The 25,613-nt window shown below is 45.3% G+C and overlaps 1 protein-coding gene across 3 annotated transcripts in view; it reads left to right on the top strand.

Moving 5' to 3' along the window:
* SH3RF1 (SH3 domain containing ring finger 1) overlaps nt 1–25,613 on the top strand; it is a 262,561-nt gene that overhangs the window by 154,553 nt on the left and 82,395 nt on the right. For all 3 annotated transcript variants that reach the window (XM_063920619.1, XM_063920620.1, XM_063920618.1), the window contains exon 4: nt 21,489–21,584. In XM_063920619.1, the coding sequence (XP_063776689.1) occupies nt 21,489–21,584 (96 nt within the window). The remainder of the gene's footprint in view (nt 1–21,488; nt 21,585–25,613) is intronic.

The raw sequence follows: 25,613 nt of genomic DNA, 5'->3' as shown, positions 1-25,613 counted from the left end.
CTGGTTATGTATGTTCCAGGTTACATGGTATGATTGGTGTAGGCTGGTATGAATCTTGCCCTTGGATTGCTAAATCCTGCCTTGTATTGTCCATCTCCTCTGGGCACAGTTCTCTAACTGAGGTCTGGAGGAGGGGCATAGAGGGAGGAGCCAGTGCACACCCATAGTCAAAGTTCTTTTTAGGTGCCCTATCTCCTGCGGAGCCCGTCTATACCCCCATGGTCCTTACGGAGTCCCCAGCATCCTCTACGGACTAGGAGAAATAGATTTACCGGTAGGTTTAAAATCTTATTTTCGGCCCTGGGGATATAGACTGTAAGCTCCACTGGGGCAGGTACTGATGTGAATGGACAAATATTCTCTGTAAAGCGCTGCGGAATATGTGTGCGCTATATAAATGACTGGTAATAAATAAATAAATATGCTCTCATTTTGTAGATGCCTCAAATGTGATTAACGACTGCTCGGAAAGAGCTTATCCTGTTTCCAGTGAGAAGCAATCAGACATTTAGCTGCGCTCTGGATATGCCAGATGAGACTTGGGATGGGTCTATACAGCAAATAAAAGGAAAAGGATAGCGTTAGGTGCACTCCTATGATGGTGCATTTAGCTGGTGCATATCTTTCCAGAACCACCCTGTTTTAGGACAAGTCCACCAATTGTGAGAAAGGGTGACCTCCCGTCTGCAGTAACAGTGATCAGACTGACTGGAGAAAATGGTCTGCACATACCTTGCTATTCATATCCCATTGATGCACAATTTTGTAGGCATTTAGGGGGTCATTCCGAGTTGTTCGCTCTGTAAAAATCTTCGCATCGCCACGAATTTCCGCTTAATGCGCAATGTCCGCACTGCGACTGCGCCAAGTAAATTTGCTATGCAGTTAGGAATTTTACTCACGGCTTTTTCATCGTTCTGGCGATCGTAATGTGATTGACAGGAAATGGTGTTACTGGGCGGAAACAGGCCGTTTTATGGGCGTGTGGGAAAAAACGCTACAGTTTCCGGAAAAAACGCAGGAGTGGCCGGAGAAACGGGGGAGTGTCTGGGCGAACGCTGGGTGTGTTTGTGACGTCAAACCAGGAACGACAAGCACTGAAATGATCGCAGATGCCGAGTAAGTCTGGAGCTACTCAGAAACTGCTACGAGGTGTGTAATCGCAATATTGCGAATACATCGTTCGCAATTTTAAGATGCTAAGATTCACTCCCAGTAGGCGGCGGCTTAGCATGAGCAAATCTGCTAAAATCCGCTTGCGAGCGAACAACTCGGAATGACCCCCTTAATGTGAATACGGATGTGCCCTTACTCAGCTTTGCTCTCAGCGCAGCACATATTCAGTAGAGTGGCGTTGGATGTTTTTGCACCACTGTTACTACTGTACTGTACTTACTATAGCACTTACATTTGCACAAATATTTGAATAAAAGTTGCCTAATATTGGCCAAAAAGGTATAATATACCGGTAAAAGTGAAGACTAATCAGCATTGGTGTCTATGCAGAAAACTAATAATGTGACTAAAAATGGAAAATCATGATGTCATATTGTACAGTACAATGTCGTTTGTCATGTATTTCCTAGCTCACCATATTTTACTGTATAAATGATGTGATTTTTCCAATATAGCCACATTGTTAGGATAGTCAGCAGTGTTGATTAGTCTTCACGCTCTTTGCTACCTTTTCACGAATACCTACTATTATGCTACTTTTGTGCATGTATTTAAGTGAATCTTGTGCGATTGAAAATGCTGTTTTCTTGCGTATTTTATATAGATGAGCAGGCATGTTTTGATAGAACTCGCACATTACGAGCAGCCTATAACATGGCGCAGCATAAGGGCCCTCATTCCGAGTTGATCGCTCGCTAGCTGCTTTTAGCAGCAGTGCACAAGCTAGGCCGCCGCCCTCTGGGATTGTATCTTAGCTTAGCAGAAGTGCGAACGAAAGGTTAGCAGAACTGCTCGTAAAAATTTTCATGCAGTTTCTGAGCAGCTCCAGACCTACTCCTTCCTTGCGATCACCTCAGTCAGTTTAGTTCCTGCTTTGACGTCACAAACACGCCCTGCGTTCGGCCAGCCACTCCCCCATTTCCCCAGGCACGCCTGCGTTTTTACCTGACACGCCTGCGTTTTTTAGCACACTCCCGGAAAACGGCCAGTTACTACCCAGAAACACCCACTTCCTGTCAATCACTCACCGATCAACACAGCGACAGAAAAGCGTCGCTCGACCTTGTGTAAAACTGCATAGTTTTGTGTGAAAGTACTTTGCGCGTACTGCGGCCTGTACGCATGCGCAGAAATGCCGCTTTTTCACCTAATCGCCACGCTGCGACCGAAAGCAGCTAGCGATCAACTCGGAATGAGGGCCAATGTCCAATACAGTGGCACAAAAAAGAGTTGGGGTTTTACGCTATTTTAGAAATGCTTAGCATCTCTATAACTCTTGCTGCCTTCTTGTTGTAGTGGGGCCAGTATTTGGGTCCATAATCTCCCTCTTATATTTCTCCAACTAAGCTTGTGCAGATCCGTTAGATATTTTATATATATATATATAATCAGTAACTGTTGTATATCGTTGATGTGAGTCCTGTGAGGCTGTACTGTGGTGGCACGGAGCCTCCAGTGGTGAGAGCTGAGGAACAGCAGCTGAGGAGCAAATCAGCATGTGAAAATGACTCCAATGTACATGTCAGTGGAAACATTGAGTAGAGAGGGTAGAAGACTTGGATCTCGGCAAAAGTAGGAAAACATTCTCTTCATATTTTAAACATATTTAACCAATTTTTCACAAAATTGGTAACCCAGAAATATTACTTATTTTTAAGGGTTGGGTTCGTGTGACCAGCAGTTGGGAGACTGCCGGTCACCATACTGAAGACAAGATCCCAGGATCGCCACACAGCGGGCTCGCCACAGGCTCTATTCCCACTCTGTGGGTGTCGTGGACACCCACGAGTGGCAATAGTCGCTGTTAGTCGGCATGCAGACCGTCGGGCTATTCACTATTTGGGATCCCGGCGTCTGTGCAGTGACCACCGGTCACATAACTTGTAGCTAAGTTTTTCCAAGGTCCATACACAAATTCATAAAGGTTTGTTATTTAATGGTCCACCTGCTAATATGCATTTGTATTGCAAACTGCCTTTGTGTATAGATTCCTCTGCTTGCTGCAGTATACTGCTTTGTGTGTATACTGCTTTGTGTATAGTTTCCTTTGCTTGCTGCAGTATACTGCTCTGTGTATAGATTCCTCTGCTTGCTGCAGTATACTGCTTTGTGTGTATACTGCTTTGTGTATAGTTTCCTTTGCTTGCTGCAGTATACTGCTTTGTGTATAGATTCCTCTGCCTGCTGCAGTATACTGCTTTGTGTAAAGATCCCCCTGCTTGCTGCAGTATACTGCTTTATGTAAAGATTCCCCTGCCTGCTGCAGTATACTGCTTTATGTAAAGATTCCTCTGCCTGCTGCAGTATACTGCTTTGTGTAAAGATTCCTCTGCCTGCTGCAGTATACTGCTCTGTGTAAAGAGTCCTCTGCCTGCCGCAGTATTCTGTTTTGTGTAAAGATTCCTCTGCCTGCTGCAGTATATTGCTTTGCGTATAGATTCCTCTGCTTGCTGCTGTATACTGCTTTGTGTAAAGATTCCTCTGCCTGCTGCTGTATACTGCTCTGTGTAAAGATTCCTCTGCCTGCTGCAGTATACTGCTTTGTGTAAAGATTCCTCTGCTTGCTGCAGTATACTGCTCTGTGTAAAGATTCCTCTGCCTGCTGCAGTATACTGCTTTGTGTAAAGATTCCTCTGCCTGCTGCAGTATACTGCTCTGTGTAAAGATTCCTTTGCTTGCTGCAGTATACGGCTTTGTGTAAAGATTCCTCTGCCTGCTGCAGTATACTGCTTTGTGTAAAGATTCCTCTGCTTGCTGCAGTATACTGCTTTGTGTAAAGATTCCTCTGCCTGCTGCAGTATACTGCTCTGTGTATAGATTCCTCTGCTTGCTGCAGTATACTGCTTTGTGTAAAGATTCCTCTGCTTGCTGCAGTATACGGCTTTGTGTAAAGATTCCTCTGCCTGCTGCAGTATACGGCTTTGTGTAAGCAAAACACAGGTCAGTGGCCCCCATACAGGCCACATATACAAATGTTAGCAGTATAGTAACCAGGGCCGTCTTAACAGCATTGAAGGGCCTGGGCAAAGCACTGCACTGGGACCCCTACACACTTCTTCACGGGAACAAAAACAAAAAAAATCTAGTTTACCCCTACTGCGATCCTGTGCCATCTCTCCACATGCTTCAATACACTGAATGGCTGTCAGCACTCTGATTGATGGATAGCTCCAGCCATCCATCAATCAGCATGCGGCAGCCATTCACTGTCTGGCTGCAGGCTAGTAGGCAGGTAGACAGTGCTGCCTTGCCGCTCTGATCATGTAACCCCCACCTGCCCGTGCTCCCAGGCCCCTAGAATTGTGTGCTTATACATTAAGGCGTCCGTGTTTATAACCTCAAAATGTCTTTGCTTAATTCCTAGTGTAGAGAATGTGTTTGCTGGACATTTACATTAGGCTTCTGGAAAAGCGCTTTACTGGTGGTCTGTAACCTCTTTGTCTGCAGTTATCTGACGGTTCTCCCAATGGCATCTGGCCGTGGCTCCAAACGGAAATAGTGTCAGTTGATGTTCATGCATAATGAACATTGATAGGAGGAGCTAAAGGGATTATTTGGCAAAGAAAAAAATATTGTCTCTCCCTGTACATTATGAGACTGCGAGCAGTGCTAAAGAAAAGCCCTGCAATGGGAAAATACAAAATGGAAAGTATTTCTCTCCCTTTTTAGTGTAGTTATCCCTCTTATGTAGTATCAAAGTCATAATATCCATAGTAATTTACAGCAGACTTAAGCAGCCATACCAGTCTCTGAAACGAATGTGCCCTTTAATGATATCATAACTTTGCAGCAGAAATTGCATCTGCAGAGCTGGTAAATTCCTGTAGTGAGTAATTTGGGGACTCCGAGCAGCATGTATCTAGGAAGCCATCATCGCTGACTGGATAATTATCATGATGACAACACTGAAGTCCATCTGTTTAGCTCGGATAATAAATGGTGCACTGTTTATGTAGTACATAACATTCACTTACAGAAGAAAATGATAGAGCGGCTTTTCCACAAAGCTGTATTTAGTTGGCACTATGAGCTGTTATCTTTGTGGTAGTCTCAGGGCGGATAATGTGATCATGGTGTCTGACTGCACAGACCGCTGCAAGAACAAACATGTTGCACTGTTCAGGCTTTTCCTTCGCCTCTGGCCAATGCTGCTTTGTCTGAGATGTGAATGTAACGCACAAGAGCTGCAATAGTCCCCTCTCTCCTCCGACCAGTGATCTGTTGGCTGTAGCCTTGCCTGCTCTCTAAACCAATCATTTTATCACTTTATTTCCACAAAATCCTTTGTCAGTGAGCAGCTACTTCTGACGATTAAATGGCACCTTGTAAAACTACACAGGTAGTGTGACAGACTCCGGGGTATGGGGAACTTGCCAATAAAGAGAAATAATATTTTACATAGAGATACTTGCAAGGTCAGAGTTGGTGTTTATACCAATCAGATTTTTGGAATGATGTACAAGGTAGTAAATATTCAAGGAAAACTAACAATTTGGATGAATTTATTTATACCGCTTTTATACCTAAATGCCGAGTTGCACCCAGTATTTGTACGCGGCTCCTTCCCGGGTATGACTCAGCTGAGACCCCTATCAAGCAGGTGGCCTGACCTGGCAATATGAAATGATCTCCAAGCGTTGCCTCTTCCTATTCAGTGAACGGGTGCCGGGTTGCATCAACCCAGTTTACCCATTTACACTGCACTCGAGTGCTTCCCGTGACCGACCCTGCAAGCTAGCCATGTTGGATTCACCTGTCACTGGACCTGGGTAAACCCTTTTACACCGAGCCGCGACCTGGATTAACCTGACAATAACTGAGGTCAAAAGCTAATTGTAAAAGGAGTATTAGTTTCATACAGAGTTGAACACCACAGTCTACCTCAATCACTTTAGTAGGCGCCTTACAGTACTACTTTGTTGTGCAGTGCACCCTGATCCATGTACTATAAAACTATGTTCCAGTTTTACTCCATTTTTCTCCTCACATCATGATGGTCTCCCGGTACATTCAGCTTGCAGCACTGATTTCCTGCTGCTGCGGCTATTCCAATGTATTTTTATGTCTACAGGCTACTCTATCCCCATCAAATACAAAACTGGAGACAAGCAATTCAGTAAGGCACTCTGGGGCAGATTTATTAAGCCTTGTGAAGTGATAAAGTGGAAGGTGATAACGCACCAGCCAGTCAGCTCCTAACTGTCATTTTTCAAACCCAGGGGCAGATTTATTAACATGGAGACGGCATAAGGAAGTGATAAACCAGTGACATGTGCAAGGTGATAAACGCACCAGCCAATTAGATCCTAACTGTTAATTTACATATTGGAGTTGATTGGCTGGTGCCTTTATCACCTTGCACATATCACTGGTTTATCACTTCCTTATGCCTTCTCCAGGTTAATACATCTGCCCCCCAGTCTGTAACATGGAAGTTAGGAGCTGATTGGCTAGTGCGTTATCACCTTCCACTTTATCACTTCACCAGGCTTAATAAATCTGCCCCTCTTCCTCTGTCATGCATACCTTAGAATGGGAATTACACTTGTTGACTGTAAACATAACTTAAATAGAATCTTTACAGCAATGTGGAGCTGGATAAAAGGTCTCAATAAGCAGCACAGTATGCCGCAATAAATAGAAATTACAGAAGAGATGACAAAGTTATTATAATATATAAATCTGGAAAGGGTTAAAAAGCCACCTGTAATGCTCTGGGACTCCAGCGAACCACTGAGAGAGCTATTATCTCCAAATGGAGAAAACTTAGGACAGTGGTGAATCATCCCAGGTGCAGCCAGCCTGTCAAACTTCCTCCAGTAGCACATCAGCAACTCATCCAGGAGTCACAAAAGAACTCAGACTAACATCTAAGGTACTCACTTGCGTCAGTTAATGTCCGCGTTCATGATTCCACCACAAGAAATAGACTGGGCAAAAATAGTATCCATGGGAGGTAAAAACCAATGCTAACCATGAGGAACATAGAGACTCATCTCACATTTGCCAAAAAACACATTGATAACCCCAAAGCTTTTTGAGCTAATGTTCTGCAGACTGGTAAGGAAAAAAAACTTTTTGGAAGTCATGGGTCTCGCTACATCTGGCATAAAGCTAACATAGCATATTACAATAAAAACATGTACCAACAGTTAAAGTGCATACGCGATTCTCACTATGCGACAGGGATTAGGTCGGTATCGCAAGCCTACAATGACTGTGTTGGCAATACTGGCTTTGTCCTATTTTGGCTAAGTGTCAATTTTGACTATCTTTTCTACGAGATAGTCACTATTGACTTGCCTGCACAGTCTATCTAGGCTTGTGATACCGACTGCGTGGGACCGCGCATCGGGATCGCAAGGTGACTCTTACCTTGTGATCTGCACTAACTTTCCTTACGATTTTGATTATATAGTCAAAATCGTAAGAAAAAAATCTCACTGTGTGTACACACCTTAAAACATAGTGTTGGTAGGGTTTGGGGATGCTTTACCGCTTAAGGATCTTGGTGACTTGATATAATTGATGGAATCATAAATTTTGCTCTCTACATAAAAGTTCTGAGGTAGAATGTCTGGTCATCAGTCCATGTTCTGAAGCTCAAACACAATTGGGTTATGCAGCAAGACACCAGTCGAAAAACAAGAGCAAGTCCACCTCGGAATGGCTGAAAACAAACAAAATTAAGGCACTGGAGTGGCGTAGACAACGTCCTGACTTGAATCCAATTTAGATGCTGTAGCAGGACCTTAAACGGGCAACTTATACTCTCAAACCCTCCAATGTATCTGAATTAAAGCATTTCTGCAAAGAAGAATGAGTTAAAAAAATCCGCAATGAGAAACACTGACCTCAAGCAAACAATGGTTTGCAGTTAATTTTGCTAAAGGTTTATGAGGCCAGTTCATTTTTCACATGGGTGACTTTTTTTCCGTCAATAAATGAAATGATCAGTATTTTGTGTTTACTCAGGTTATCTTGGTCTTGTATGCAGTTGCGTTTGCAGATCTGGAACAAATAAGTGTGACAAATTTGCAAAAATAGAAGAAATGTGTAAGAGGCAAAAACTATTTAACACCACTTTTTGTGTCTGTGTGGGTGTGGTATATTAGGTTGACAGTTCTCATGTCAACATGCATAGAGCTGGCAGTGACATGTCAATATCCATGTCTACACAGATGACATGTCGATATAATAAAATGTCTATCTAGTATCTTGATAGCCCAGCAGTCACTTACCTGGTCACGGCTACAGCTGTGTCTCCAGTGTCGTCTTCCAGGTTCCAGCTGTCATGTGACCACCAGTAAACCCCCCACCCCCCTTCCCTGCAGTCACCATTATGATTGTCAACATGGTTAATGTCGACCATCTGACTGGATACCATCTATGTAATTTAACAGTCTCTGTACAGTCCAGTGTTTTTCATTCCCACCCACTATCTGTACACCCCTGTGTATTCCATCACTGTATGTACACCACTGTGTATTCTGCTACTGAGTGCACACCACTGTGTATTCCATCGCTATATGTACACCCCTGTGTATTCTATCTCTGTCTGTATACCCCTGTATATTCCATTGCTGTCTGTACACCCCTGTGTATTCAGTCGCTGTATGTAATGTACAGTTGTACACCACTGTGTATTCCATTAATGTCTGTATGCTACTCTGGATTCCACCCACATCTGTATACCACTGTCTGTCATTGCTGTGTGTACACTATGCAGCCACTATGTCAATACCAGAATGACGCATGTTATGATATCAACGTAGTTAAAATGTGAACATTGAGAAAATGTGAATATGTGAAAATGCACATATTAGGATTAGGTTCTAAATTGCTTGTTGACACTGGGGGTAATTCAGAGTTGATCGTAGCAGCAAATTTGTTAGCAGTTGGGCAAAACCATGTGCACTGCAGGAGGGGCAGATATAATATGTGCAGGGAGAGTTAGATTTGGGTGGGTTATTTTGTTTCTATGTAGAGTGAATACAGCCTGCTTTATTTTTACACTGCAATTTAGATTTCAGTTCGAACACACCCCACCCAAATCTAACTCTCTCTGCATATGTTATATCTGCCCCCCCCCCCCCCCCTGCAGTGCACATGGTTTTGCCCAACTGCTAACAAATTTGCTGCTATGATCAGGTCTGAATTACCCCCACTTCAGTGGCGTGCGGTGAGGTCAGTGGCTGGTGAGGCACTGCAGCTGTAATGTCTACTGAGTCTACCGTTGACCCCTACCGCTGTCAAGCCAATGCCCGCTAGGTTATGGCTAAAACCAAGTTGAAGAAAAGACCTCTGACATCACCATGGGGAAGAGCAAGGCCAGAACATGGTACCCGAAATGTATGCTCACCACGTTTCGGGCACGGTGGCAAGCGGAGGTTACTTAAGTTGGTGGCGTGGATAGTGAAAGATGGCGTGGATAGTGAAAGAACTATCCCACCAGCCTAGCTCCTCCCCCTGACGTCAGAGGTCCTTTAGCCCACTTGTTTCTAGCATCTACCATGAGCCGAACATCACATTACCCCACACAGTATGAGCCGAACATCACATTACGCCACACAGTATGAGCCGATCACATTACCCCACGCAGTATGAGCCGATCACATTACCCCACGCAGTATGAGCCGAACATCGCATTACCCCACACAGTATGAGCCGAACATCACATTACCCCACGCAGTATGAGCCGAACATCACATTACCCCACAGAGTATGAGCCGAACATCATATTACGCCACGCAGTATGAGCCGAACATCACTTTACCCCACACAGTATGAGCCGATCACATTACCCCACGCAGTATGAGGCAAACATCACATTACCCCACACAGTATGAGCCGAACATCACATTACGCCACGCAGTATGAGCCGAACATCACATTACCCCACGCAGTATGAGGCGAACATCACATTACCCCACGCAGTATGAGGCGAACATCACATTACGCCACGCAGTATGAGGCGAACATCACATTACCCCACCCAATATTATTTACCAGCCCACTCCCCTTAAGATAACACTAATACCAAACCCCTAGATAATATTAATATATACTTCAACTCCATATACAGTATAAAAAAAAATTAAAAACATCCCCGCACAGATACTTACCTCTCATTGTGGGAGGTTGCAGACTATGTATATTCCCTGCTTCACGGAGCTGGCTGGGGAGGAATCACATCTTCCAGACAGCCACACTAGAACAGGAAGGGGGCGTGGTCTTCGGCGTGAGGGGGCAGGGCCTCAGGAGGGGAGGAAGCAGGGACATATTGCTGCACTAGATTGGTGGCAGGTCCCGGGGGTGGGGGGGGGGGGAACAGCCATGCAGATAGGGTAGGGGGGAGCAGGCATCGGGCACTGCTGCTGCTGATGGCTGTACTGCAGCAGACATGACAGACTGTGTGACATGTCTGCATTCTCAGCCACACAGCAGCTGAAAGGGGAGGAGGGGAGGCAGCGGCCGCAGCTTACAGCGTCCATCGAATCCTCGCCTGCTCAGTAAGATAAGGGGGAAGGGGGGGGGGGGGGGATATGATCCACCACTGGCCAATCGCATCTGCATGTGAGAGCGAGGGGCGTGCTTTCATATGAGCTGAAAGCACGCCCCTTCCAAAGCGGAACCTCTGTTAGGTGCCGCTTTTGCTGCTTTTTTTAACAGGCTTTCCTTGCCCAACCCTTGGCCCCGACCCCCACTTCCATCCCCTTAACACTGACAGTGGGAGGCACCGAGAGCGGTGCCTCCATAACACATTTAAAACAGTTTCACAGGGGAATTTATTTTTAAGTAATTTCAGGGCAAAGTCAGATACTTATGGCACAGTATTTGTGTCATAAGTATCTTCTTAGTAGTATTATTTGAATTATTAATGACAGGGGAGGCACTGCCTCCCCTGACTGCACGTCCCTGCCCCACTGTCACCATTGTGACAGTGTCGACGTGCTACAATGTCGACATATTTATCATCTTAGCATTATGCTGTGGAAATTATGAATGTCGGCATAGTATACCGAACCTGTATTAGATTCCCTGTGTATTCCTCCGCTAAGTGTAAGCTGCAATTTCTGTATTTTCTGTACCACCCAGTGGCGGATTGGGATAGAAATTTATGGAAGCAGCCCTAATGTCGGGATGGAGTTTATTGAGGGGGCGGGATTCCTCATAGGGCTTATTCTGAATTGTGCACAGGTGCAGCCTTCCTTGCATCTTTTGCTGCAGTTGTGTCTGTGACTTTATGCTAATGATGCTACAAGTGCCCTTACATCTGTGCAACCAAATGTTCAAGGACAGAGATGCCCACTTTTAGGGGTATATTCAATTAGTGTCGGATCCATTCCGACATGCATTTGTCGGAATGGATCCGACAACCCCTATTCAAATCTCATCTCAATTCGACTTTTAAAAAGTCGAACTGAGATGAGGGACCCAGAGGAGGAGAGGCGGGGGGGGGGGGGGCAGGCGGGGGGGGGGACGCGGGGAGACCAGAGGGGACAGCCGCGGGCAGACGGAGGAGAGCAGCGTTACAGTAGTGCTGCAGAAGGAAGTCTCACATCTGCCCGACCTCACGGCAGTGTCCACCCGGCTCCAGCAAGCGTGACCTCACTTGCTGGAGCCGGGTGGACGCTGCCGTGAGCCATCCTGCTGCAGCGCTTCTCTCCCCTGTATGCCCGCGGCTGTCCCCCGGCTCCCCGCGGCTCCCCCCCTCCTCTCCTTCTCTGGGTCCCACATCTCAGTCCGAAATTTTTTTATGTCGGACTGAGATGGTCGAAAAGGGGGCCAAAACATGTCGGTTTTGGTCCCGTTTTCGACACAAGCACATGGATCGGCAACTATGGGCTTGGTTACATGGTATACCAGAGGTATACCATGTAACCATGGCGGCAGCACCACCCCTCACATGTCAACAAACAAAACAGGCCCCGCATGTACGTCGGCCCATTGGGCCTGTTTCCTGTGGGCATCCCGCCACCGATTCCACCTCTGACTGCTCACCCATATATATTACACCACTGTCTGCAATTTCTTCTATCCATTTTTTGGACCCACAGATTTTCATCTGAAGCTGTAAATTGATCTCCGCACAGGAGAATACATTCAAAATATGCAATTACATTTTCATTTATTAAAATGAGTGGCAGCCTAATGTTAGGTACCTCCCGCTGTTTGCTTGTTTTCCATATGTTAGCGTTTGTACAAACAGCTTATCCTAAGCATGCTGATAATATAATGGTACAAAATAAATATTGTGATGCTTCTCATTTAGATTTGGCAGGTAATCAGTGTATTTGGGCTGCTATGAATTATGCTGCTGTTTCTTTTCAACAGTTCTGTTTTGTGGCTGAAAATTGATGGCTCATTTCAGATATAAAGATCAGAGAAATTAGGATTACTTTATCTGTGCATATAGTAAGTGGTCTCTTTAGCCAAGGCTCATGAAGTCCAATCAGGAAGAAGTTTATTGCACAAGGACCCTGCACAATTATGCTCTGTATTATGAAGCACATGGAGAAAATGGTATTGAGAGGTTTATGGGACTCGTGTTTACATTGAAAAACTAATTAGACCAGCACAGTGTCCTTTTCAGGCAAACTAATGGAAATCGTTTTATTTCCAGCCAGTTAGTTAGATCATCCATCTCCATCAATATCTGGACAGAACTGTTCTGTTGTCAACCAAGGTGCAAAGTAATAATATAATTCACATATAGTCTGTGGTCATGTAACTGTGCCTTCTGTGATCCAGCCATTCTCCATGGAACTAGTAATTAATTTTATAGATATCATTGGGCAAGATTCAAATTTTATCCCCTCTCCTGCCCGTGATCACGCCCACCGGAAGCTGTTCAAATGTGGCTGCCAACAGGTGCAACATCAGCATTTCAGCTCGTTACCCCCAGGGGTGGTGAACTGAAATGCGCAAAAACTGACCCGTTTGGGCGCCCAAACTGGACTATTCACATTGCACCCAATAGTTTAGTTGGGTTACTGCTATAGGCGTGATAAGCACGAAAACAAGGGGCATTTGTATATCGCCCCCTGTGATCTCCCGTCACTTTAGATGGGAGATCAGGGAGCGATAACATTTGAATCTCGCCCAGAATGCCCTGGATGTTTGAAAAAGAAGACAAGCCTCACCGCAGCCTGTTCACTCTGCCCAATGCCAGAAGGGACAGCTTGATGACTTCATTCAGGCTAAGGGGTACATTTACTAAGCAGTGATAAGAGCGGAGAAGTGAGCCAGTGGAGAAGTTGCCCCATCAACCAATCAACACTGAAGTAACATCTATAATTTGCATACTATAAAATGATACAGAGCTGCTGATTGGTTGATGGGGAAATATCTCCACTGGCTCACTTCTCCGCTGTTATCACTGCTTAGTAAATGTACCCCTATATCGCTTCATGGTGCTCCTGCCTCTGCTTTGCAATGCTGGTAATCATGGCTTCGTATAGCAGGGGTGTGGGTACGATGGAGCAATCATGGCACAACGCCACCCAGCACCTCTCTCCTGCCAGTATGTTCTCCTGAATCAGAGTTACTTATTATGAGCATTATCAGCTGGGTAGGGTCACACATGAGGGGTGTCTTTCAGGAACAAAGGGCATGATTAGAGGAGTGCACAAATATGAGGAGCAGAGAACAACATGGGATCCAGGGGTGGGCAGTAAGTAGCCCTCCAGCTGCTGTGGGACTACACATTTCAGCATGGCCTGTCACAGTTTAGCTGTCATGGAATGCTATAACTGTGGCTGGGCATGCTGGGATGTGTAGTTTAACCGCAGCTGGAGGGCCACTAATTGCGCACCCCTATGAGTTTGCTGGTGGTGCAGGGGTGATGAAGTTTATTAAATGAAAGGAAACGGTCAGCTGAGGTCATTTTAGTGTTTTGCTAGTAAAAGCAAAAGAGTCCATGGGAGCAAGTGCAAAGTTCCAAGTCCGGTACAGAAATCCAAATCTTGTGATTTTCAAATTGATTGAACAATCAATTTAGGTGTTTATTTTTGGTGTAACACGTCTGGGGCCACACAGTACAGAAGTGAGATTTTGTCTATCTTCGATTTTTACTATGTGTGGTTGTGATCAGGGCCAGTGCTAGGGTGTTCGGCGCCCCCCTGCAAACTATAAATTTGCGCCCTCCCATACTTTACAAAGGGACAGCGCACATAATGCTTTTACACATAATGCTCCCTGCAGTAGTGCCGCTTACACAAGTAACGCCCCCTGTGGTAGTGCCGCTTATACACAACGCCCCTTTAGTAGTGGCACTTACACACGTAACGCCCCCTGCAGTAGTGATGCTTACACACGTAGCACCCCATGCAGCAGTGACGCTTACACATGCAAGGCCCCTTGTACCAGTGACGCTTACACACACAACACACCCTATAATAGTGACACTTGCATACGTAACGCCCCCTGTACCAGTGACGCTTGCACACGTAACACCCCCTGTACCAGTGATGCTTGCACACGTAACGCCCCCTGTAGCAGTGATGCTTACACACATTATGCTGCAGTCACACATACACCACATACACATACACACATACATATACACAGATACTGTATACATTTACACACACACACACACACACACACACACACACACAGATACTGTATACATATACACTCACACACACTTTCACTCACTGTTTCCAGCCACTTACATAAAGAAGTCTGGCAACACGTCCTTCTGTGTTGCAGGCAGCATCCTGGCCCCGTGTACCTCCGCTCCTTATTCCAGCATAGCTCCGCCCCTTTTTAGATCCGCCCAGCACACTGCTCTGCCACTGTGAGCTGTGAGGTGAGTGTGTGACAGGGGAGGGGGAGAGGAGGCTTCATGATGCCAGCGCCGCTGCCTGTCATAGAGTGTGACCGGCGCAGCAGCCAGCATCAGCAGGGGAACTCAGCAGTGGGGATGCACAGCAGGCAGAGCACCTCTCCTGTCTGGCACCTACCTGCTTTGCATACCTTTGCTGAACGGTAAGCGCCGGGCCTGCTTGTGATATTGGCTATGGCCGATTTTGACTATACTTTAGTACTAGATAGTCAAAATTGACTTGCCTGGACAGTCTATCTTTTCTTGCGATACCGATACCACGGGGCTGCGCATCAGTATTGCAAGCTGTGTGCGATATGCACTATCTTTCCTTGGGTTTTTGACTATATAGTCAAAATCGCAAGGTTATATCGCACCGTGTGTATGCACCTTTACAGTGATGTATATGTTGTGAGAGAATGCTGACTGATGTATAGGTCTGATAATACATTTTTCTCTATCGTCCTAGTGGATGCTGGGGTTCCTGAAAGGACCATGGGGAATAGCGGCTCCGCAGGAGACAGGGCACAAAAAGTAAAGCTTTAGGATCAGGTGGTGTGCACTGGCTCCTCCCCCTATGACCCTCCTCCAAGCCTCAGTTAGATTTTTGTGCCCGGCCGAGAAGGGTGCAATCTAGGTGGCTCTCCTAAAGAGCTGCTTAGAAAAGTTTAGCTTAGGTTTTTTATTTTACAGTGAGTCCTGCTGGCAACAGGATCACTGCAACGAGGGACTTAGGGGAGAAGAAGTGAACTCACCTGCGTGCAGGATGGATTGGCTTCTTTGGCTACTGGACATTAGCTCCAGAGGGACGATCACAGGTACAGCCTGGATGGTCACCGGAGCCTCGCCGCCGGCCCTCTTGCAGATGCTGAAACGAGAAGAGGTCCAGAATCGGCGGCAGAAGACTCCTCAGTCTTCTTAAGGTAGCGCACAGCACTGCAGCTGTGCGCCATTTCCTCTCAGCACACTTCACACGGCAGTCACTGAGGGTGCAGGGCGCTGGGAGGGGGGCGCCCTGCGAGGCAAATGAAAACCTTTTTTGGCTAAAAATACCTCACATATAGCCTCCGGGGGCTATATGGAGATATTTAACCCCTGCCAGAATCCATTAAAGAGCGGGAGACGAGCCCGCCGAAAAAGGGGCGGGGCCTATCTCCTCAGCACACAGCGCCATTTTCCCTCACAGAAAGGCTGGAGGGAAGGCTCCCAGGCTCTCCCCTGCACTGCACTACAGAAACAGGGTTAAAACAGAGAGGGGGGGCACTAATTTGGCGTTAGAAATATATAAAAGATGCTATAAGGGAAAACACTTATATAAGGTTGTCCCTATATAATTATAGCGTTTTTGGTGTGTGCTGGCAAACTCTCCCTCTGTCTCTCCAAAGGGCTAGTGGGTCCTGTCCTCTATCAGAGCATTCCCTGTGTGTGTGCTGTGTGTCGGTACGTGTGTGTCGACATGTATGAGGACGATGTTGGTGAGGAGGCGGAGCAATTGCCTGTAATGGTGATGTCACTCTCTAGGGAGTCGACACCGGAATGGATGGCTTATTTAGGGAATTACGTGATAATGTCAACACGCTGCAAGGTCGGTTGACGACATGAGACGGCCGACAAACAATTAGTACCGGTCCAGACGTCTCAGAAACACCGTCAGGGGTTTTTAAAACGCCCGTTTACTTTAGTCGGTCGACACAGACACAGACACGGACACTGAATCCAGTGTCGACGGTGAATAAACAAACGTATTCCTTATTAGGGCCACACGTTAAGGGCAATGAAGGAGGTGTTACATATTTCTGATACTACAAGTACCACAAAAGAGGGTATTATGTGGGATGTGAAAAAACTACCGTAGTTTTTCCTGAATCAGATAAATTAAATGAAGTGTGTGATGATGCGTGGGTTCCCCCCGATAGAAAATTATGGGCGGTATACCCTTTCCCGCCAGAAGTTAGGGCGCGTTGGGAAACACCCCTTAGGGTGGATAAGGCGCTCACACGCTTATCAAAACAAGTGGCGGTACCGTCTATAGATAGGGCCGTCCTCAAGGAGCCAGCTGACAGGAGGCTGGAAAATATCATAAAAAGTATATACACACATACTGGTGTTATACTGCGACCAGCGATCGCCTCAGCCTGGATGTGCAGAGCTGGGGTGGCTTGGTCGGATTCCCTGACTAAAAATATTGATACCCTTGACAGGGACAGTATTTTATTGACTATAGAGCATTTAAAGGATGCATTTTCTATATATGCGAGATGCACAGAGGGATATTTGCACTCTGGCATCAAGAGTAAGTGCGATGTCCATATCTGCCAGAAGATGTTTATGGACACGACAGTGGTCAGGTGATGCAGATTCCAAACGGCACAAAGGTGTATTGCCGTATAAAGGAAGAGGAGTTATTTGGGGTCGGTCCATCGGACCTGGTGGCCACGGCAACTGCTGGAAAATCCACCGTTTTTACCCTAAGTCACATCTCTGCAGAAAAAGACACCGTCTTTTCAGCCTCAGTCCTTTCGTCCCTATAAGAGTCATATCTGCCCAGGGATAGAGGAAAGGGAAGAAGACTGCAGCAGGCAGCCCATTCCCAGGAACAGAAGCGTTCCACCGCTTCTGCCAAGCTCTCAGCATGACGCTGGGACCGTACAGGACCCCTGGATCCTACATGTAGTATCCCAGGGGTACAGATTGGAATGTCGAGACGTTTCCCCTTCGCAGGCTCCTGAAGTCTGGTTTACCAAGGTCTCCCTCCGACAAGGAGGCAGTATGGGAAACAATTCACAAGCTGTATTCCCAGCAGGTGATAATCAAATTACCCCTCCTACAACAAGAAAAGGGGTATTATTCCACATTATATTGTGGTACTGAAGCCAGAAGGCTAGGTGAGACCTATTCTAAATCTAAAAAAATTTGAACACTTACAAAGGTTCAAATCAAGATGGAGTCACTCAGAGCAGTGATAACGAACCAGGAAGAAGGGGACTATATAGTGTCCCGAGACATCAGGGATGCTTACCTCCATGTCCAAAATTTGCCCTTCTCACTAAGGGTACCTCAGGTTCGTGGTACAGAACTGTCACTATCAGTTTCAGACGCTGCCGTTTGGATTGTCCACGGCACCCCGGGTCTTTACCAAGGTAATGGCCGAAATGATGATTCTTCTTCGAAGAAAAGGCGTCTTAATTATCCCTTACTTGGACGATCTCCTGATAAGGGCAAAGTCCAGGGAACAGTTGGAGGTCGGAGTAGCACTATCTCGGATACTGCTACAACAGCACGGGTGGATTCTAAATATTCCAAAATCGCAGCTGATCCCGACGACAAGTCTGCTGTGCCTAGGGATGATTCTGGACACAGTCCAGAAAAAGGTGTTTCTCCCGGAAGAGAAAGCCAGGGAGTTATCCGAGCTAGTCAGGAACCTCCTAAAATCAGTGCATCATTGCACAAGGGTCCTGGTAAAGATGGTGACTTCCTACGAAGCAATTCCATTCGGCAGATTTCACGCAAGAATTTTTCAGTGGGATCTGCTGGACAAATGGTCCGGATCGCATCTTCAGATGCATCAGCGGATAACCCTATATCCAAGGACAAGGGTGTCTCTCCTGTGGTGGTTACAGAGTGCTCATCTTCTAGAGGGCCGCAGATTCGGCATTCAGGATTGGATGCTGGTGACCACGGAGGCCAGCCCGAGAGGCTGGGGAGCAGTCACACAAGGAAAAAATTTCCAGGGAGTGTGATCAAGTCTGGAGACTTTTCTCCACATAAATATACTGGAGCTAAGGGTAAATTTATAATACTCTAAGCTTAGCAAGACCTCTGCTTCAAGGTCAGCCGGTATTGATCCAGTGGGAAAAACATCACGGCAGTCGCCCACGTAAATAGACAGGGCGACACAAGAAGCAGGAGGGCAATGGCAAAAACTGCAAGGACTTTTCGCTGGGCGGAAAATCATGTGATAGCACTGTCAGCAGTGTTTCATTCCGGGAATGGAAACTGGGAAGCAGACTTCCTCAGCAGGCACGACCTCCACCCGGCAGAGTGGAAACTTCATCGGGAAGTTTTCCACATGATTGTAAACCGTTGGGAAATACCAAAGGTGGACATGATGGCGTCCCGTCTGAACAAAAAACGGGACAGGTATTGCGCCAGGTTAAGAGACCCTCAGGCAATAGCTGTGGACGTTCTGGTAACACCATGGATGTACCAGTCGGTGTATGTGTTCCATCCTCTGCTTCTCATACCTAAGGTACTGAGACTTATAAGACGTAGAGGAGTAAGAACTATACTCATGGCTCCGGATTGGCCAAGAAGGACTTGGTACCCGGAACTTCAAGAGATGCTCACAGAGGACTTATGGCCTCTGCCGCTAAGAAGGGACTTGTTTCAGCAAGTACCATGTCTGTTCCAAGACTTACCGCAGCTGCGTTTGACGGCATGGCGGTGGAACGCCGGATCCTAAGGGAAAAAGGCATTCCGGAAGAGGTCATTCCTACCCTGGTCAAAGCCAGAAAGGAGGTGACCGCACAACATTATCACCACATGTGGCAAAAATATGTTGCGTGGTGTGAGGCCAGAAAGGCCCCACGAAGAAATTTCAACTCGGTCGATTCCTGCATTTCCTGCAAACAGGAGTGTCTATGGGCCTCAAATTGGGGTCCATTAAGGTTCAAATTTCGGCCCTGTCGATTTTCTTCCAGAAAGAAGTGGCTTCAGTTCCTGAAGTCCAGAAGTTTGTCAAGGGAGTATTGCATATACAACCCCCTTTTGTGCCTCCAGTGGCACTGTGGGATCTCAACGTAGTTCTGGGATTCCTCAAATCACATTGGTTTAAAACCAGTCAAATCTGTGGATTTGAAGCATCTCACATGAAAAGTGACCATGCTCTTGGCCCTGGCCTGGACCAGGCGAGTGTCAAATTGGTGGTTTTTTTCTCAAAAAAGCCCATATCTGGTTGTCCATTTGGACAGGGCAGAGCTGCGGACTCGTCCCCAGTTCTCTCCCTAAGGTGGTGTCAGTGTTTCACCTGAACCAGCTTATTTTGTTGCCTTGCGCCTACTAGGGACTTGGAGGACTCCAGGTTGCTAGATGTTGTCAGGGCCCTGTAAATATAGGTTCCAGGACGGCTGGAGTCAGGAAAACTGACTTGCTGTTATCCTGTATGCACCCAACAAACTGGGTGCTCTTGCTTCTAAGCAGACTATTGCTAGTTGGATGTGTAATACAATTCAGCTTGCACATTCTGTGGCAGGCCTGCCACAGCCAAAATATGTAAATGCCCATTCCACAAGGAAGGTGGGCTTATCTTGGGCGGCTGCCCGAGGGGTCTCGGCTTTACAACTTTGCCGAGCGGCTATTTAGTCAGGGGCAAACACGTTGGTAAAATCCTACAAATTTGATACCCTGGCTAAGGAGGACCTGGAGTTCTCTCATTCGGTGCTGCAGAGTCATCCGCACTCTCCCGCCCGTTTGGGAGCTTTGGTATTATCCCCATGGTCCTTTCAGGAACCCCAGCATCCACTAGGACGATAGAGAAAATAAGAATTTACTTACCGATAATTCTATTTCTCGGAGTCCGTAGTGGATGCTGGGCGCCCATCCCAAGTGCGGATTATCTGCAATACTTGTACATAGTTACAAAAATCGGGTTATTATTGTTGTGAGCCATCTTTTCAGAGGCTCCGCTGTTATCATACTGTTAACTGGGTTCAGATCACAGGTTGTACAGTGTGATTGGTGTGGCTGGTATGAGTCTTACCCGGGATTCAAAATCCTTCCTTATTGTGTACGCTCGTCCGGGCACAGTATCCTAACTGAGGCTTGGAGGAGGGTCATAGGGGGAGGAGCCAGTGCACACCACCTGATCCTAAAGCTTTACTTTTTGTGCCCTGTCTCCTGCGGAGCCGCTATTCCCCATGGTCCTTTCAGGAACCCCAGCATCCACTACGGACTCCGAGAAATAGAATTATCGGTAAGTAAATTCTTATTTTAAGCAATCTCAGTGGCCAGACTATACATAGATGAGCCATTATTTCAATTGCTCCGATATTTCACTAAGAAAACTAGAACACAACACATACATATAGAAATTTACACCTTTTTGAAGGGAGTAAATAATTTATGCATCAGTGAAAAATATTTAATCATTTACTTGGGCTGACCCTGGGGTGACATTTTGTTCCTAGGAAAGATTTGCGAGCAGATTTGTACCTTCTACAGTCCTGCACCCTTAGAGTATTTTAACACTGGAATATTTAAGGATTCCCAACTTGCAGGAAACCTAAGACCGCAGCAACTACTAGAAAACCCCAGTGCTGTCGCACATGTGAACCTCATTATAGGTGTGTGGATTACCAGATTCCAGTGGCCTCACACTTCCTTATACTATTGTGCTGCTCTTGAAGGAGCCCATATGGATTGTGTTGTGAAATTAAGTGAAATGACTGCAGCCTGCTGAGATAATTTTTCCTTGTCTGCACAGGATGACATTCTCACCGTAATCCGCAGAGTGGATGAGAACTGGGCAGAAGGAATGTTGGGAGACAAAATAGGAATATTCCCGATTTCCTATGTAGAGGTAAGTAATATACTCATGATGATAGAAAATGACTTCGAATGAGCCCTAAAGGGTTTTGCTGTGTTTTTTTTCATTAACCCAGAGCATGACTTTCTCTCTCTCTCCAAATACATCTAATTGCCGAGCACATTGGTTTTGACTGCCTTTAATAAAGCACATGTGTTGCCTTGTCTTCATCATTCATAAAATATGTTGAAGTCATCGTGAGTTACTAGTTGATAGTTACCAATATAGTTGCAGAAAATGAATTCTTTTATATTGTCACTGTGAAGGTATTTTGGAGCATAACTTTATTCTCTTTGCAGGCCTGCTTAGTGTTCTCAGTATTGTGGCTATCACAATGGCATAGGTCCATATATAAGTCATTATACTGACAGGCTTTAGGCTACACAAAGAGTCACTAGCATTGGTGCAAAGTTAGTATAAGGTGTGTAAGTGAAACAGCTGAGATTGCACTTCAATGGTTAATTTTTTCATTATAATGTATCCGGACCTAAAATAATTTGGAGAAATGTGAAAATATACAATTTCACCTTAATAGATATGTCTGACTTTATTATATACCTTGCCCATTCCTCCTTTTACAGTACGTCTTAAAATATAAGGCTAGATTTATCAGCCTTGAAGAGAGATACAGGGGTAGATGTATTAACCTGGAGAAGGCATAAGGAAGTGATAAACCAGTGTTAAGTGCAAGGTGATAATGCACCAGCCAATCAGCTCCTAACTGTTAATTTACATATGGGAGCTGATTGGCTGGTGTGTTTATCATCTTGCATTTATCACTGGTTTATCACTTCCTTATGCCTTCTCCAGGTTAATACATCTGCCCCACAGTCCCAACCAATCAGCTCCTGTCAATTTTCAAACAAAGCCTATAACATGGCAGTTAGATCTGATTGGCTAGTGCTTTATCTCTTTCTAAGGCCTAGTAAATAGACCCCAAACACAGTCTGTAAAATTATAGAAGCTGATTGGTTGGTACTTTATCACTCTCCAATTTATCTCTCTCAAGCTTTGATAAATCTGTTCCACATTTTGTTATTGGCACCATCCATTGAGTGACATGGTTGACCCCTATCTCTCTATTATCTTAGTTTGCTTATTGTTCCTTTATAGACCTCTGTACTATTGTTGTTGTAGAGTAATTACCTATTCAGTAAACAAAAGCATTTGTGAAACTGACATAATCACCCTTAATAAATGTTATTTCTAGCTAAAGGATTTTTTATACAAAACCTAAACATTGTCACCTGTCCCAATATGTTTTTATTTATTCTTTTTTACATAAGGGGGGTACATACAGAGAGGTCTACTACAGTATGCTGGCGCCCAACATACCAGCGCCGGGATCCTGACCCGCCGGTATACCGGCAGTGAGGTGAGCGCAAAAGAGCCCCTTGTGCGCTCGCCACGCTGCGGGCACGGTGACACACTTTGCGCGCCACGCTATTTATTCTCCTTCCAGGGCGGTGTCGTGGACACCCCATGAGGGAAAATAGTTGTCGGTATGCCGGCTGTCGGGATTCCGGCGCCAGTATGCTGAGCGCCGGGATCCCGACAGCCGGCATATCAAGTGCCACCCCACACAGAGGAGATCCATGCTTAAAATCTAATCAATCTGAGTAGATTGCTTAGACGTTAAGCACGGATCTCTCCGTGTGTAAGCACCACAGCGATGCATGGTTTAGATTTCAGTTTGAACACACCCCACCCAAATCTAACCCTCCCTGCACATGTTATATCTGCCCCCCCCCCCCCCCCCCCCTGCAGTGCACATGGTTTTACCCATTAGAGGAAATGTTGATTTGCAATCAATCTTGAATTAGGCCCTAAGTCAACTATTTAGCATGTGCTCAAATGTAAGAGACAACAAAATGCTAGATCTGTGGGAAATGACTGGATAAAATAATAAACTATAGTCATTGACTGTAGTTATGTAAATACCCTCTCTGGCTCAAGTGCGTGCTAATAACTTTGCTCTCCCCTGAGGTGACAAATCACAGCCGCGGTGGTACACTTTTTATAGAACGTTCGCTTATAACCAAGATAGTGTTGGCAGGTGTTATAAATCACTGGTAGGCCAATTACATTGATCCATTTAGTATAATTCACATCACAAAGCTTCTTTCTATACTGCATGTTTTATGCGGGAGACTTTCTTGCTGTAGCAAAAGTGCACATTAAAAATAATTGGCAGGCTTCTACTACAATGTTTATGAATGCAGCTTTTTCAGGAAGAGGCTACACACGAAAACTGGACTTCACTCCAATAATGTCATCTGCATTTAAATTTAACTCTTAGAACAACAGTTTTCCAGGCTGAGTTACAGGCCTCCTACCCCCTCACCCTCCAAAACCTGAAAATAGGTTGAATTGCGTTTTTTTTAAACTGACCTTCCACCAACTGGTAAATCTGCCAGAGCCATGAAGGCGACTTCTGTGCGCTTTGTTCAGCATTGGTTAAAATAGTAACAGAGTTAAAGAAAAAAATAAAGAATTAGACTTTCAATAATAATTGCCCACCCCTGGTTTTAAGTCTCTGCATTCGGTTCAAATGTTTTCACCAGATGAGGAACGTCGCTTGACGTGATTATATATATATATATATATATATATATATATATATAGATACAGTTGTATCAATAGAAAGTACACCATCACAGTTATGGTCAGCTACATTCATCAAGAAGTAACACTGCCGCTTATCACCACATGAAAAGACTATGGGACCTTTATTCAGAGTTGTTAGCAAACCAAAAAAGCACACTAATGGGCAAATCCATGTTGCACTGCAAGTGGAGCTGAGAGATTTAGTTTTGGTGTGGTGTGTTCAAACTGAAATCTAAATTGCAGTGTAAAAACAAAGCTGCCAGTATTTACTATGAACAGATACAAAATAACCCACCCAAATCTAACTCTCTCTACATGTTACATCTGCCCCACCTGCAGTGCTACATGGTTTTGCCATTTAGTGTGCTTTTTTTGGTTTGCTAACAAACATGAATAACCCCCTAAGGGTGCGTACACACTAGGCGATATCGCATACGATCCGGACGATATCTACCGGTTCAGAATGATATGGTCTAGTGTGTACAGATTACATATCGCACAATGCGCACTCCCGTGGGTCTTCTGCGTCGTAGCAGGTCCAGTGGGCGATATTGCAGGTGAGGGCCATGCTGTAGAATGGAGCAAGCCGCGCCCGTTGCACCGTCACTCCTGATATCGTCAAGTGTCTATGCACTTGCCGATATTGGGTCCTGTCTGGGATGACATTGCATTGTTTGCGACGTCGTTCTAGTGTGTACGCATCCATACTGTGTACTTATTACCATTAGTGTGGGAGTATGAAACCAAATTAGCCGTATTTGTAGCTGTGACTGATTTGCAGGTCCCAAGGCATATTCGTTAACGGAGTCTAAACAAGTATTGTGTTATAAAAAGCATTTGTTCATCAGTGTTCTGTCTTCATTTTATGTTAAGATACCATTCCATACCTATTTATTACGTCACTTTTGATAGCAGCCAACATGATCAATTGCTTCTGCAGTTTTCCTGATTGATTAGTGTATTGGTCTCACTCATTTTGAGAGTCAGATACCCTGCAGATATTAAATTGTTTTTCATTTTGTGCTGTTAGCAACAATTGTAGTTTCTGACGAAATTGCAGCATTTTCCTATTTTAAAAAGCCAACCAAGGTGAATTACCTCCTTTGCTATTAAAACAACTTACCTAATTTGTATGTGAATGTAGAAGTTATGACTGTAGGTCACACGCTCTGTTTTAGTGCAGTTGGTGTAAATTTCAATTGGAAGGTTTTTTGTTTTCTTTCTTTTTTTATAAGTGTCCACTGTTATCTTATTATTGTTTTCTTTTCAAATTTATACCATGGTAGGCATCATTTTTCCTTTTAAAATTCTAGATAGTGTTCTGGTAACGGTTGGTGCTCCAGCGTCACATGTCGGTGAGGTCCCTTTTGATGCTTCTCTCCACGTGTTTTGAAAATATTAATTGTACATGCCCCG

This window comes from Pseudophryne corroboree, chromosome 1 (assembly GCF_028390025.1).
Source record: "Pseudophryne corroboree isolate aPseCor3 chromosome 1, aPseCor3.hap2, whole genome shotgun sequence".
Taxonomy (NCBI): Eukaryota; Metazoa; Chordata; class Amphibia; order Anura; family Myobatrachidae; genus Pseudophryne; species Pseudophryne corroboree.
This window is presented reverse-complemented; position numbering and strand designations above follow the sequence as displayed.